Here is a 16,716-nt window from a genome sequence, read left to right on the forward strand (position 1 = left end):
GTTGACCGGCAGATTGGTAATAACGCTATCATGATCGCCTACCCGTTTGTTTTTTTACCAAGCTTCCAAGACTCGGTACAGAAGGTCTGTCTGTGTCTAGAAAACAAACTCAAAGCTAATCACAGTAGCGGCTCACACAGAGAAACACAGAGCACAGAGCATGCCATTGCCAACGAGTCTGGTTTTCTTCTCTGTTTACTTCCTTTACAAAAAAAATCATCATCCGGTTATGGAATGGGTCCCTTTTAGGATAAGGCTGATTGTAAAGTTTAGGATTTTTTTTTTTTTTTTTACATAGATGTAGATTCCGGAAGGTAAACCCCAATTTTTTTTTTTTATCCTTGTAAAATTCTTGAGTGTAAAGGTGCCATAAAAGTTTAAAACTATGTGAAATATTATCTGTATAGATTAACTAATGCCCTCTTATTATTGTTATTAAACTACAAATTATTATTCGTTTGATTTTATGTTTTGTGCTGCTTAGACTTGCTTTTCAGCAGTCATTGGATTGCCTTGGATTGAGATGTTGCAATAAAAAAAAAAAAAAAGAGTTTGGTATTTAGGCTTGAAAAAAGGAACTCAGGAACACCGTGAAACACATCATTTTGCAGGATTCCTGGATTCTGATTTGAATTGGGTTGTGTGTTAGCAGCAAAGAGATGCCACATTGACTGTGACAAGAAGGTACAGTTCTACAGTATCAGAGGGATGAATTTGAGATACCGGACAATTAAATATTGTCGACTGATTGAGTTTTGGACATTTCGCTTCTATCTTCAGAGGCTTCTCACTCTTGTTGTCAAAAGTATACTGATGAAATACTTCTGTGTGTTGGACTGGGATGCTAAAAGTCTATTTAGACCATGGATGACTCACTTCTGAGAACATACTTTAGAGCAGCAAACCTTCAGTGGCACTCTGAGGTGCTGTCATGTTATGTTATGATGTCGATAGTAATTTTTTAACCACATGTTGGTAACAAAGTAATTCTCACATGCAACTAAATAAATCCATGAAGTTAGTGCATTGTGCTGTGTGTAATAATGTGAGATGAGCACACAGAAAATTAGATTTTCCAAGTATTACATCATGAAAATATTTGACACTCCAAATACCACGAGGCCTAGATCAAGATCAAATCAGGATTTAGCCGTGACTAAAGGGGATAAAATAGATCAAATTTGACTTAGGCCTAAACTGTGTGTAAACCATGTCTAAACCAAGAAAACATTTAAATGCATCACGGAAGCATTAGAATTAATAAAGTATAAAATTGCAGATGACCCTGGATACCACCTAAAGAGGCCCCCTGGGAAAAACCATTAGAAGCAGAGACACCCACCTTCCACCAAGGGCACCCACAATACTGAAGATTACAATTCCGTATCATATAATTTAAAAACAAAATACAAAGAAAGAAGGTTATATTAATGAGCTATGGTGATCACACAATTTCCCTTGTGGATCAATACAATTTGTCCAAGTCTTGTCTGTCCCACAAAACATAATTTTTCAAGATTGAAAATGGGCCAAAATATACATTTGAGTAATGCATGAGATATAATTTCTCAATACTGGAGGGGTCTTGAGGCTAACACTTTTGTGTTAAGGAAGCAGTACAGCAAATACTCAAAGACATGAATGTAACTTGTCAATTAGGTCTGCCTTCAGCGGGGTTTCTTGGAGAATCGAATGGAAGCAATTAGTTAATCTAATCATCCTTTTTGGTAAAGTAATTATTTTTAAAGTGAGAAATTCGTCTTCCCTCAATATGCTACTTTTTTTTTTGCACTGAATATCACTGAAAGAGAAAAAAGCCATCATACAAAACAGTGGTCCAGGATAAAGTGAATATCTATGGAGGGATATGTTGTGCAAAGCATATAATGTGCATATGATGGATTCTTCCGATGTGTAGCAGCATCAGATGAGAAATTTATTTCAGTGTCTTTAGTGACAAAAATAGTGAGAGTGACACATGCGCTACTTATTTACATCTCAGCCAGTTCATTATCGTATGTGACTGAAAAGACCGGCACCAGCATCATGCATCCAGCTGAGCATTGACACCCTTTAGTGATTGCATTGCACAATTAAGGGTTCTGATTTACAAATATATATATAATAATAATAATTCTGCAGAGCTGTCTTTAAACTAGTCCCATTTGACCAAATCAAATACTGTTAGACTGTTTAATACAAGACTAGCAAGAGACATAATCTCTTGTCTACTGGAAAGCCATTTTAGGTGATACTTGGTGTGAAAAGTTTGAGAAGAACCACTGACCATGTTTTGTATTTTTCTGTCAACTATCACAGCCATAATGTCACACGCCCTTTATTATTTTAAAGGTAGGGGTGGCGTGGCTCAGATTGCAGGTTTTCCAATTACTGAGATTTTGGCTCCCATAGGTGCACTCTGTTGTTGTGTCCTTGGGCAAGACACTTTCCCCTTGTGTATGAATAGTGTTGGCTTGTAAAACATCGATAATCCATGTATAGGTATGTAATGGTCAGATGTCCATAAAGACAGTGGGGCGATCGTTCGGGTTGTAGCGCGTAAACTGTGGAACAGCTGCCCCTCAGTCTGCGTGTTCTCACAGAGCCGTCCCTCTTTAAGCTGAAGACACATCTTTTCAAACTAGCTTCGAAGACTTAGAGCGCACTTAGTTGATTGATTGATTTTTCAATATTGTTTTATCTTTCTGTGAAGCACTTTGGTCTTCCTTGTGTTGTTGTAAGGTGCTATATAAATAAACTTTGATTGATTGATTGATTGATTGATTGATTGATAAAGCACGGCACGGTGGTTCAGTGGTTAGCACTCGTGCTTCACAGCTAGAAGGTCCCGGGTTCAATCTTGGACGGGGCCTTTCCAAAGTTTGCATGTTCTCCCCGTGTCAGTGTATAGGTTTCCCCTACCACTAACAACATGTGCAATAGGCCAGGATGTATGTGGTGTGTTTGGTGGTGGTCAAAGGGGCCAATGGCACAGACTGGTAGCCTTGCTTCTGTCAGTCTATCCCAGGGCAGCTGTGGCTAAAACAGTATTACACACACACGCACGCACGCACGCACGCACGCACGCACACACACACACACACACACACACACACACACACACACACACACACACACACACACACACACACACACACACAAACACATTTAAAAAAGAAACAACAGAAAACCAATTTGTCCAACAGGTGGCAGTCTGGGTTAAACAAAACAAACAGATGTGCCGCAGTTTACACAACTCTAGCAAGAAAACCTCTTAAAATTGAGATTAAACTGTAACTTCAATGCTATAACAATGCTTACACACACACACACACACACACACATACATATGTGTGTATATTTACATATAAATATATATAAATATATATATATATATATACATACATACATACATACATACATACATACATATATAGTATATATATATATATATATATATATATATATATATATATATATATATATATATATATATATATATATATATATATATATATATATATATATATACTGCTATGTATATATATATACTACTACTATTACTACTACTACTTCTAGGTCGCACAGAAGTGCTTCTAAAATAATCTTCTTTCTTTCTTTCTTTCTTTCTTTCTTTCTTTCTTTCTTTCTTTCTTTCTTTCTTTCTTTCTTTCTTTTTTTAATTTAAGCTATGTATTGTTTTCTTTTCTTTTTTCATCAAACTTAATGCTTAATTCAGGTTCTTAGCTTGATCACCGCGGAGGAAAAAAGTAGTTCCTTCAGCGGCACGAGCCTGCTGCGCTGCCTGCAGCCCACTGTGACGTGACACTGATGTGTGTCGCTGCTTTGTTAGTTGGTCGTAACAGCAATGACTGAACTTTCGGCTTTCCATTGTGAGTATAGAAGTTAAAAATAGCCACAAATCATAAATATAGACTCTTTATAGCTCTGTGTTTGTCCGCAAAGTTCACAAAGTAACTGGCGGCACTGACCAAACCTGTGGTAGGATCAAACTATAAACTATTTGTGGTCAACTTCCGTGTTTGACCACCATTGCTTTAGTGTAAATTATGAATACGTTTTCTTGGATGGATGATGTTGTAAAGACGACTTCTGCCTTGGCAAGAATGCAGTATGAAATGTTGTATTTGTTTCCAACATCACTGAGGCACTCCTGATGACACGTGCAGGTGTAATGGTCAGGTCATCATAACGTACGCACGTGCACGCCACTGAAGCCCTGACTCCGCGGCATCCCGCTGGGCTCAGTCTCCTCACACAGCTCAGTCTGTGCTCAGTCTATGGCTCAGTCTCATCACACAGCTCAGTCTGTGTGGGACTTTCATGTCACCGTCTCAGCGGAGGGATACAATAAACGCTGTCATCGTGGTGCTAAGGCTTTCGCAAAGCAAAAAATGTCTGCCTAAGGGAAACTCGTTACTGATATATTGAGGATAATATCCTAGATATAAGCAATTTATTCCACATTTTCCTGCATTGAGGCTTAACCAAGAAAAAGAAGCATCATCAGATCACCCTAGTTGGATTTTTATCGGACACAAGGTAAAAAATCTGTGGGAGTTTGCAAAAAGCTTTCAGATCAGTGAAAGAAGTTAGGAGTTGGGGAGACATCACTGTACTCTATAAATTGTCATTCAGCGTTTGTTTTTTGTTTGTTTGCATTGACTGTTGACTGATGTCATTTGTATATTTAATGTGTGTTTTATTGTATCATCTGCAATTTATGTTTTGCGCTGTGGCCGTATCTCCGCGACTAAAGCTGCAGTGCCGCTAGCTCTTTCTGCCTCAAATGAGACTGAACTGCGGGCTAGCGCTAGGTGCTAACCTCCACTAACAGAGACCTCCATCATCTTTATTATGACTAAATATGATCCATAAAGCCGTGACAATATCCCGGAGAACAAGCCCTCTGTAAGTGACTTGTAAACATGTGCTCCTGGAGAGGTGCAGTGCTGCCCATGAAGGCATTGTTACCGCAATTACGCGATGATGCGGGTCTCTTTTAACGCGTCTTATCTGCTGATTAATCAACGCAATTAGCTCGTAGATAAAAGACCACGCGAGGTGCTCCTGCCATCAATTTAAATGTCATGCAAAACTGCTGTCACTTCTTTTGAAACACCACCCACAAGTATACTTTTAAGTTTATCCTTCAACCATAACAAACGCCTGTCATAGCGGCGCTTTCACGAGGCTGCACGCGCGCTGGACCAGTGCAGTTGTGACCGATAAGCGGTGTTTTGCAGGTTTCTAGACGGCCACAATGAACCCTCAGCAGCGGATTGCCGCTCTCGGAACAGACAAGGAATTAAGTGACCTGCTGGACTTCAGTGCGGTAGGGCGCTCTTCACACCTCTCACTCTTTGGTTACGGGGTAAATTAATGAACTGACATGAGGACTTTATTCATCCCGTGCTTATCATTATTGTCACGTTATGAGCCATAGCGACATAGACTGTCTGAATGAAGCGTCCTCATCAATGTGTGTAGATTTGATTTGCTTGCCATGTTGTATCATAGCCTTTCACTTATCATATTCTTATACACATATTTTTAATGCATGCCCTTATAGTTTCTAAGTTTTAAGTTTGTATATAAGATACTTCTATTTACTATTTAATTGGTCGCACATTTCCTGTCTATTTTTCACGTCTTGAGTGTTTTCTTCAGAGCTGAATGTAACAAGTGAATTTCTCCATTGTGAGATCAATGAAGGCTTATCTTATGTATCTTATAGTTTACTATCTATCTCTCTAGAGTTTTTATGTTGTATGTTTTACGTTGCACGTTTGCACAGAAGAAATTCCTAGTTTGTAAACCTGTTCACTGACAATGGCAATAAATCCATTCTGATTCACCAGATAACTTACAGTTTTCTCTTATTTTATTTGAGTTATTTATCTATAGTAATGTTTGCCTATAGTTAACAAGCACCATGTGTGCAGCTCATTCATGTGTTGGTTGGGACTCTTGGTTGCCTTAATTTAACTGCTTGGAGAAAAATAACAAATCTCACAAGTGATTTTTTTTGGAGCCGAATTACTGACTTTTATTTACGTATGATTACAGATGTTCTCGCCACCTGTAAATGGAGGGAAAACCAGGCCCACAACACTGGGAAGCAGCCAGTTCAGCGCATCAGGTAGGACTTAATGGTCCAAAGTATATAAAGTCTTTGTCTATGTCTATTGCGCTGATCTGTGATCAAGATGCTTATGAGATTGTCACATGAGTGGTCCCCATCTATTTGAGGGATTTGTTCACATCTGGCACTCAAACCCTGAACCCCAGCTGGGATTGTATTTCAGAGCGGTAAGGAGGTGCTGCAGAGGTAAAGTCTGTGGGTTGGGTCAAGTGTATTGATCCAATTACAGGTGAGACAATTATTGTCAACAAATAATATCTGAATGTTTGTTTTAAGATATGCATGATTGGAATGTCAATTAAGCATATTAGGCATAATTAAGCAATTTTAGGAGTTTCTCAAAGGAGTTTTTAAACTGGGACCGTGTCCCATGGCAGTACACACAATTTGGGGGCTCTTCCTTCTCACAGAGGAATTTACACACATTTCTGTTAGATTGTAAAAAGATTGATTATCATTATTGGATTAAGCCATAAATATTGAGTGTTTTATATTGAGTAATGTAATATCTCGCACACTTGATCCCAGTTACAAGTATTGAATATGTATACAGACAGTATCTGTCAAAATCATAACACAGGTTTAGTTAGGGCTTTGTTGCGCATGCATTCAAAAATGATTACAGCATTTTTTAATTTATTTTTACTAAAATGACATAATTTTATGATTGTTGAATGTGTTTTCTGTTTTATAAGATCATTGCAAACATTAAGTTATTAGTGGATTCATTCTATCCGACCTCTTGTTGCTTTGCCCGATAACTCATTTTCTCATGTTGCTGTTCAGTGGGGTTAGATCAGGTCCAGGCTTTGTCTTTGAATGACCTTTTGTCAAGATTGGTGCATGTTTTGATGTCGTTTTTTTTGTTTTTGGCTGTCTGTGTGTTGGGGTCACTTCCTATAGCAATAAATGGACATTAACGCAAAGCATCTATTGTCTGATGTGCTGCTAAAGTAAGTCAACAATCAAGCATTATGTTTTATGAAAGCATGTTTTGTTTGCAGTCACAAAGCACCGTTGTTTTTAGTTGGCAGTGAAACCAAAGACACTGGGTGAAAACTGAACGAGAGCGAGACATAAGACCCGAGGTGTGTGTTCTGCTGAGAGGGAACGTTACCTCAATTTTCAAGGAATGTTTTGTGCAGGGCTTATTTACTCGGATATCTGGTCTGTGAAGTATGTGTATGGTGAGATACTCCTGAGTGTACCAAAATCTAATCAAATCTAATCTGGGGTGTTTGTTCAGCACTGTGTATAGGATGGAGCCTGACTTGACTTTGCTTATTGATTTTCAATGATGTATCAGCGCCGAGGACTCAGACCCAATAACCCTCATTAATCAAGTGAACAAGTGTAGGGCAGAATGTCACAGTAAAAGCATGTCGAAATAGTGTCTGAACCCAGAAAAGTAATTACATAATCTAATAATTTTCAAACATATTGATTAAAAGCTTTATTACCCAAAAACAAAAAGAACATTAGTCTTTGTGAGTCCAAGTGGTCAACGTCTGGAACAACCTATCAGATTCATTGCTACTAATTGATTATTGGAACAGTTGTCTGGTTTTGCACAGACTCTAAAGCAAGTGCTGAAAGGAGAGGATTTATCACTCAGAGACAGTTACACCAAAAAGACACAGGAAATATAGATGAAAAGCTCTGGAGTATCCTTTATCGAGATGTAGCGTCAAGCAGCACCACTTTAGCTTACGTTTTCACTAATGACTAGAGTAATTGCTTTGAAAAATAACTAATTTGTCACTAAAAACTTTTTTCCCCACCCTCCTTTGGGCACACATTTGAACCTTATTTGTTGGATGCACTAAAAACAGGCTCAGTGGTAAAATAATGTTAAAGTGGCAGAATAAAATGATCTCGGAGCAAACCCATTATTGAGTAGACAAGTGCAGAAGTGTGTCTCCTAATCCCCCCTGCTCGCCCTGCTGCATGTGGTCGTGTGTCTCTAATCTTCGAGGTGGGGAAGAAGCACCTCCATAAGTGATAGTGAACATAAGGCAAGTGACTGTGCAGACACAAGTGTGGAAATTGCTGGGAATGAGAGTTTGGATTATTGCATCTCAGCTGGGCACTGCTCGATAATTGAGCCCGAGTGGGACTGGCAAGACCCTTCAGATGTGTGCCAGAGGAAGAGGGATGGGAAAAAATAGCCAAAGTGCTTCTGACCGAGATTCATCACTCCTTCTTTCCAGCTGTGTTGATGATGCAGGTTTGATGAGGCCATTGACTCTTCAGTGAAGCCGCCACTGAACGAGCGCCGCTAAATAGAGGATTTTCATTTAGTGCCATGTAGTGTTTTGTTTTGTTCCATCTGAAGTGAAGCTTGTCAGTAGCTTCCAAACTTACCAAATGCAGAAGTATAAAGCATGTTTCATTTTTGCCGATATAAAAAGAAAACAGATTTGAAATTGCTTGATTGATTTGTTTAAATTTAGTGCGTCGCATTTTTGCAAATTGAAAGTACAACCTGCTTCCTTTTTCTTATTTTAGTCTTTAAATGTGGCAAAAGTAAATAATAGACTTGATTGTGAATTGCACGCCGCCCCTGCTTTGTTCAAACAATGAGATACTTCAACCTGGTTTACTACGGCTTTGTTAAGTTTCTCCTGCCTTTAATCCACTGTTGTTCTCATAACACAATCTAATTTCATTAAGTTTGTTGGTACTGGACCAACATCCAAGCAATACCTCTTTCAAAGGTTCAATTTCTCCGGCAAAAAGGGCATCTCGATCTAGTTCACAGGTTATGAGGTGATACGTTTTGTTGTTGTTTAATCAGTTTGTTATTTGGTGATATTTTAATTGTTTATCTAAAGCACTTTGAGTTGTATTTGTGCATGCATCTTTAAATTGAGTTGAGTTTTATAACAAAAACATATGGCCTTATTTCCAGTATTCAGTAGCTTTCATTAGTGCTGAGCCTAAAGTCAATGTATGAAACTAGTTGCGTATTTGTTGTCAGTTGAAAAAGATCAAAGATTAAATGCAGTCATTTTGTATGCGTAATCCCAAACAAAAACGGTAAGATTCAACATTTTTGACTACTTTTCCCTTAGAGTCGCATCGGCCCCTGCCCTGCATTTGAAATCATGACATGAAATCCTAAAATGTTGTGAATGCATGTTGTTGAATCAGATTCACAGGGTTGGACTTGCCTTGGTTTTGAATTGCACAAACATAAGTGTAGTGAATACAGGATTTCCACAGAGGAGCTTTGTTCTTCTCTTTCATTAGCTTTGCATTAGAGCCGGTGCGTTTGTGTCTTTTGTTTAGCTGCCTGTGTCAGTGAGTAATCTGGTTGTGCTGCTGCCTGAGCTCGAAGAAGAGAGAGGACCCTTGAGCCCCGATAGGAGATGCTAATCAGACGAGATGACAGCCACTGGCCCATAGAGTAAACAGTCTCACTATTGTTACATTCACTGTGTAATGGTCTCGTTTAGTGTTGCCGCAACTTACACTTGAGCTGCGACCGGCTATTCATAACATGCATCGATTCAAGCATTTTAGTGGGTTCAAGTCATAACATTTTAGAAGAGGAAATGAGCCTGTTATTTTCGAACTGAACAAAAACAAGCGAGCAGACACTGCTGTTGTTCAGTGGAGCGTGATTTCTGGTCAGAGCTGTAACTGACTGTCGCCTTCAGAGTAAAGTTAGATCAATAGTTTCACAAAATCATTTGACTCTGCAAGTAATCTGTAATGTTTTGGTTGAAAGAATGATAGTGGTCATTTTGTATGTGTATTTATTTATTTATTTATTTATTTATTTTTTACAAATACAGCTTAAACAAAGGGGCCCCATACAGAATAAACTGAAACAAACTTGAATACATTGATCAAAATACACAAGCAACTCATCATCCAAACTAGTCGTAGTAATTGACCCAGTTCATCAACACACTGAATATGTAATCCAGATAAAAAGACAAAACCTTTTCAAGTTTAAATGAAACAATTACTAGACCTGATCTTTAAAGCAGTACTAAGTAGCTTGTTTACCTTAATCCTTTCCGTAGCCCCTCTGGGGGTAATGCAAGTGTTAATGGGATGATTGGAGGGTCTTTCATCTCACGCTGGTGTCTCTGGCCAGAAAACCACAAATGCAGCTTGACTGCCACCGGACCGAAGCCCCAATACACACTAACAGAATCACGAAGAAGAAGCTAACAGGCTAACGGGCAAAGCTAACTGCGGTCTAGCACCACTTAAACAGTATTTACAGCTAAGTTTTAGTGAAAAAAAATATTTCCATTGTGTAATTTGATGTACAATATCCCTCTCTCCCTTCGCCTTTTCTGTCAGTGTAGTATTTACTCTCATGGATAATTAGTAAGTAAAAAAATCGTAGCTTGCTACAACACCTGCAGTTGCGCTTATGGCCTCTAGGGGCAAGAGTTACTTAGTACTGCTTTAATTTTATTCCAGAAAAGCAAAGTGTGTAATAGACAGATACTATATATATATGTATACAGTAGAAAGCCTTTATTGCAAACTCATGGTCGATAATAATTACAAACACCTCAGGAAGCCGCCATGCCAGCGCTTCCAACAGCAGATTTTCAACAAAAAACTTGGATGTTTGGTGTTAAATTCCTGTGTAAATATCCTAATAACATTATCCTATGTTTTCAACTGTCGCCTATATGAGCACATAAATCATATATATTTTTATGAGCTAAATGGAAGAAAAGGTATTGCATTTATCGAATTAGATCCAATCACGGCTCGAACAATCAATAATGTAGGACACGTTGATGCTTCACCCTCCCTGCAATTTTGTTTGCTCCATGGCTGCGTCTGTTTGGCTATAGCAAGTTGAAGAATTGAAGCATCAAACATTTTATACACGGTATCGCATAAATTAGATTGAGAAAATTGCATATGCCAGATGGCCTGTCTCTGCTGTTGGGTTAAGGTTATTGGTTTTTGTATTTCACTTTGACTTTTGAAGAATAGAGGAAGAATGAGTTTTATACACTTTTGGCCCTCAGCTGTTTGTAATAAATCATGTAAAACCACAAATAGGAATAAAATAGACAAAACAATAAAATAAGGGTTGCTTTTTGTGTTTTCTGTTGTTTTCTTTTGAGGCTCATTTGTGACTAAAACGAGATGTGCTCGATCCAATCAACAGTAAATATCCCCAATTAAAGTCTGCCCTTTACCCAGACAATTAAAATCAGAGTCCTTTCAGATTGTTATTACTGTGCCAATGTTATACGTTAAATCTTCAATGTTACAAATGTATGACTTTTGTTATATGCATTATTGAGTCTTGATGTCTTGTAATTGATAAGACGGCTGCATACCTTAAATGCAGCTGTTGTGTTTGCTTTTTAAATCAATGAATAGACAATGAAATAAATGAAATGTTATTTGCACTGTAATATCAATCAGACTTTTCCCAGATTATGAAATGCCAGTGTTGTAGGTCAACACAGGGATTGTTGACGTCCTAATATGTTGTTGAAGGCTATGAGGTCAACTAAAGGAAAGGAAAATATCTCCTTCCTTCCCTTGCTTTAACATGCACAGGCCTCTGGGGATTTCCTGATTGTTTTCTACTCTCCAGTTCATAATCAGGCAGCATTTTGTGAAAAACAATGATCAGTTTTTTCTTTTGTCCGGGAGCCTGCTTTGTGCTCTGCTTCTGACTTGCTGAGTGAGTTGTGCGCGTCTTTCTTTGACAGGTCTGGATGAGCGGACCAACCAAGCGTCTTGGGCCCCAGGTGGCGAGTCCAGTCCCTCCTATGAGTCCTCCCGGGTAAGATGACCCACAACTTAACGCCAGCGAATGGCCTTTCTGCTCCACAGCACATCATTTAACACTCATAACATCAAAGCACACAGTGTTTTAGACTCACCTGTTATCAAGCATCAGTCGTATCCTCTAACTGAGCTGCTGCTCTGTGGCTGGAAGCACAGTTAATTTTGTGTTAGAGGAAAGGGATTACCGCACTCTATCTTTATTCATTTATTAAGGTCCTAAACTGTACATTTCTTTTGAATTGCAGGGAAATCTCATTACACAGCTTTCCCTTTAATGTGGTCCAAGCAATAACATAAACACAAAATGATTTCAGAAATAGTTAATTCTTTGGATGCTTCATTCAGTTTTTGCATTATTTATCACATTTGATTTTATTCTAGTTACTGCAATCAGACAACCCCTTCCCGTTCTAAAAATGCACTGATTTCGGAGCAGGTCTGTGAGTGCCTGTTTAAACTCACTCTCAGTTGTTTGTTTAGCTGGGAACATTTCACTGTGAGTGTGAGCAAGTGTGAACAGCACTGCCCTGTTTGTTTGCGCCTCACACGTTGGTTGTTCTCGATGCCCTGTATGAATTTCATTTAATGTCAATCTCCTGTCACTTTCCATTAGAATTCAGTTAAATGTCAGAGCCACTCGGGCCGCGTTACCTTGTTTATTTCTTGGTGCCCTTCCCGAACGAACATCTACAGGCTATGGTAACACAGGCAGCTTGATTTGAATTATAAGACAGAGACGCTTGAGATCTCTTTGCTCCAGGTGCATATAAATGAATGTTTCTGACATTGCAAGGCACAGCATCAGCTGCAGACAGCTGTTTGCACCTCCATAAGGCGTGCACACAGACACTGGCATGCCACTCATACACAGCTGCACACTGATTTGTACAGTCCCTTAGTTCAGGCGCCGAAAAAAACGGGCATTTTCTATCCACCTTCTGTAATACCTGCTTAATATGTATCGAATATGCGATCATTTAATGTATGTTTTTACTGTTAGCATTGATAACAAAGGGAAATTATTCATGTTCAGCTTTATTAAACTGATAAAGGCATAGTACATTCAGGTTTATTGAATTGAGGTAGCATTTTTTAAGAAATATGCATTTAATACGTGTATTTTTATGGAATGCAAAGGGTATTGATTGCCATAAATAATTGGTTGTATTACCGGACAACAATGAAGTGTTCAGTATGTCAGTGCTTAAGCAGCAGCTCTTGTCTGCTACAGAAAGACTGGAGTTGTCCCTGAGCTCATTTGAGCCGGTGAGCTGTGAGTTTGTGATCAGTGGGCTGTGAAGAGTCCCGGCCCGTCGCGCTGACCTTGGCCCTCAGCCAGAGCCGGTATCCTGGGCAGCTGTAGCTGGAGGCTGGTGGTCTGACAGGCACACCCCCACTTCCCCAGCGCCTTGCCCCGACTTGTTTCTCCACCTCACGTGCATCCATCATGGTCAAATCATCATGTCCCAGGCCAACACATGCAGTCACTGGTTCACCTGGGACAGGGACATGAAGGGAAGCGCTGCTTTAAACAGTCTGTTGAATGACGGAGGATGAGGCGTGTGCTCTTGGCCACATACTGCCTGTGTTTGCTGTCACTTATTCAGCCACTAGTACTAACACAGCCCCCTAGCTCCAGTGACACCCTGTGTTAGTATCGCACACAGATGTAGGCCAGTATAGGAGCCTAAAGCATTATTCATTGATACATTTACAACTAAGACGCACTACCTCCTACGTTTAGCCCTGACGTTATATTGCCCACAAAACTATCGTTGTGCCTGACAAAACGATTTCACTGCCAGTGCTTTAAGATATGTCTAGATGATAGACCATGACACAACTAATAGCATTTAAACATATTTCCACATTTTGGTTGCAGTTAGGGAACGTGCATGGTGCTGGTGAAAGTGAGTGGTGTAAGTGGATAGGTTTAGCGACAGCCTTTCTGTTGACTGCTGTTGAGACTGACTGCACTCATAGTGTGATTAACAGTGTGTGCGGTCTGGCAGGGACACAATAGTGAATCTCTTAGGTTTTCCTCAGCACGGCCCAACACTCCAGTGCCTTTGAAATTACTCCATCACCAACCATCCACAAACAGAAAAGATAGATAATAAGATTTGCTTTTTCACTGCAAACCAAATGCATATGGTATGAGTTGGTGGGGATAGCTTTACAGAAATACAGCCCCTCTGCTGTTTGGTCCCACTGGTGGAAGTTAATGTTGTTTGTGAAATTGTATTTGACTGGAGCGCAGGGGGATTTTCACAGGGCTTGGGATTAGCGTTGTAACAGAGTATCTTTTATTACATGGGACCCCGAGTTTCCAAAAAAACCATACTGTGACTGATATTTAGACCTAAGCCCCTTGAGCTGATAACCGTCATAAAAAGGCCCCGTCAAGCCGCAGGAGAAAAGGCAATTTTTTTTAAGCTGCAGGTAACTGGAAATGATGTAGGCATCCTCCTCTGTTTCTCCTCTGTCTTGTGCATCCTATGGTCTTCCATGTGTGAACAAAACATAAAATCCAGTTGACAGTAATTATAAAAGCTATGCTGTGATAGGATTTCACTCAGGGGCTGGGTAAACGGAAAAATAACTATACTTTATACGGATTATCGTTATCATATTTGTATCATTGTTATATTTGTGATAAACGTGGGTTTATATGAACAAGTACAGGAAAAATCTCACAAAAGCATAAATAGATGAAACATACCTAAAGAAAATGAATTTAACTGAATAATCATGCATACATAAATAAATATGTGTAATCATGGGGAATAATAAAGAGATTCAAATTGTGATGTATCTTGCTGCATGGACATTGATATACCATTCATTCGTGTTAAAATTGAATTGTACATTAGACCAGTTACTTCACAGTCGTGCTCTCCACTGTAGTAATTACCTAAGCACTCAATTAGGAGTTGTCCAGTAATGTGCTTAATATTCTGATCTCTTCCCCCAGGGTTTCACTGACAGCCCTCATTACGGCGATCATTTGAGTGACAGTCGATTAGTGTCCCATGAAGGATTGTCCCCAACACCTTTTATGAGCTCCAGCATAATGGGTAAGTGATTCGCACCAGCTCGCCCCGCACATGCCCTTTGGTGTAGGGAAGACAGTCTGGGAAAAAATAGTCTGTTGGGGTTAAGGCACATGCATCTGGGGGCTGTGGGGCTATTTCTGCTGTCTCCTGCTGTCTTCATATACTCCTTAATACCCCTCCTCACTCTCCCCTTCCTCCCGCTATGACCCTGCTCGGGGCTAGAAGTCACGGCCATCACTACAGCTTTCTGTCATAGGGAGAAGCTGTCCCCTGGTGATTCAGACTGCCTATAGCAACTTCGATTGGTACCGAGAAGAGAGGCTGGTTTAAAGATAGTTCAAAGAAGGTTTCAGGAGTGTAGAAACTCACTCTGATCAGTAATTATGAAATTACTGAAAGATGGTTTTGATACAGGAAAGGAGCAAGTGCAGCCCTTTTTATTGAACAGGTTTTAAAGTTGAAAGTAGTTATTCTTTACAGATAATAGATTTTGTTTCTCTACCAGCTTAGTTGATGTGCTTTTGGCTTGGCATACTGATGACGCATATAGAGCTTCAGAGGAGCCACAAGCTCTCTGCTTAGTGGTTGAGTTTATTTAAATTATGATTTGTGCAAATTGAATGTGAAAATGTGTAGGTATGATAAAGTAAAATGCCTTTGGGAATATTTTGTATCTTGCAATGTATTTGTGTGGACTGCAGTTTTGGACAGTGGGGACTGGACTGTCTCTCCATCAAAGACGCACAGGAAAAAGATACTCTGGAAAACTACATGATGACTACAGCTAAACTCATCAAGCAATGGCCATGTGATGGTTACTTAGTAATTAAAGCGTTTAAATAATAGCTTCTTATTTGAAACAAAATGTTATCTTTGCTGAGGCAGAATGTTCACACCTCTCTTATTGTAGGATATTGACTTGTTCTTGGTTCTGAAATAAAGGTGTGGACACTGGAGTATACTGTACACCAGTGTGGGCTCCCATATATCTTGTTTAAAAAGAACAAAATGTTGCTGAGTGCTTTTGTACAGACACAAGAACCTGCTTATTTTCAGAACATTCACCGTCCCACCAGTAATATCTTTCTTACCAATGCCCTCTACACAAAAGATGCTGGCTAAGTTAAAATGATGCTGTGACGTATGCAGATAGTAAGTGTGTCAGGCAAACTGCTGCAGTAGCTCCGGATAATGACCTTAACAACATCCTCGTTTGTTGTCTCAAATTTGTCAGTCTTCAACGCACTTCCTGCCTCTTATGCAATCTGTTTTTCCTTTTAGGAAGTTCCCAGTTCAGGTTACAAGTTTATTTGATTGTACAAATATCAAGCTTATTGTTGGATCTATTGTTTTTATGACATCAAAGTTATGTAAATATGTTTGTGGACAGTACAATGTACTGTATTACTTGCCAGATCATAAAAGTCAAATGTGGGTTGATATGTAAAGAATAGTTGCATTGTCTAAACCTTTAGTAGGATAAACAGTGCCTTTTTAAACTGGCATAAAAGCACAAACATATTGTACTGTTTCCGCTGAACTCAGACATAGGTCATATCCTTCTCTCAGGAGAGGGCCATGCACGGACCTAAAATGAAAAATGGTGTTGCTGAATGCCAGGAAGGTCTTGACGGCTCACTGCTCCCCCATGGGACCGTTTGTGTTTGCACTAGACCTGATGCACTGGTCTGATTGGCTCTTATGTGT

General features: G+C 39.4%; 1 protein-coding gene across 2 annotated transcripts in view; it reads left to right on the forward strand.

The window, feature by feature from the left end:
• Positions 1-4,360: 4,360 nt before the first annotated feature.
• Positions 4,361-16,716, forward strand: part of tcf12 (transcription factor 12) — a 48,230-nt gene continuing 35,874 nt past the window's right edge. For both annotated transcript variants that reach the window (XM_079555067.1, XM_079555068.1), the window contains exons 1-5: positions 4,361-4,563; positions 5,268-5,356; positions 6,091-6,163; positions 11,875-11,948; positions 14,928-15,030. In XM_079555067.1, coding sequence (XP_079411193.1) covers positions 5,285-5,356; positions 6,091-6,163; positions 11,875-11,948; positions 14,928-15,030 — 322 coding nt within the window. In that variant the 5' untranslated portion in view covers positions 4,361-4,563; positions 5,268-5,284. The remainder of the gene's footprint in view (positions 4,564-5,267; positions 5,357-6,090; positions 6,164-11,874; positions 11,949-14,927; positions 15,031-16,716) is intronic.

The sequence above is a fragment of the Gobius niger genome, assembly GCF_951799975.1.
Source record: "Gobius niger genome assembly, chromosome: 4".
Lineage (NCBI taxonomy): Eukaryota > Metazoa > Chordata > Actinopteri > Gobiiformes > Gobiidae > Gobius > Gobius niger.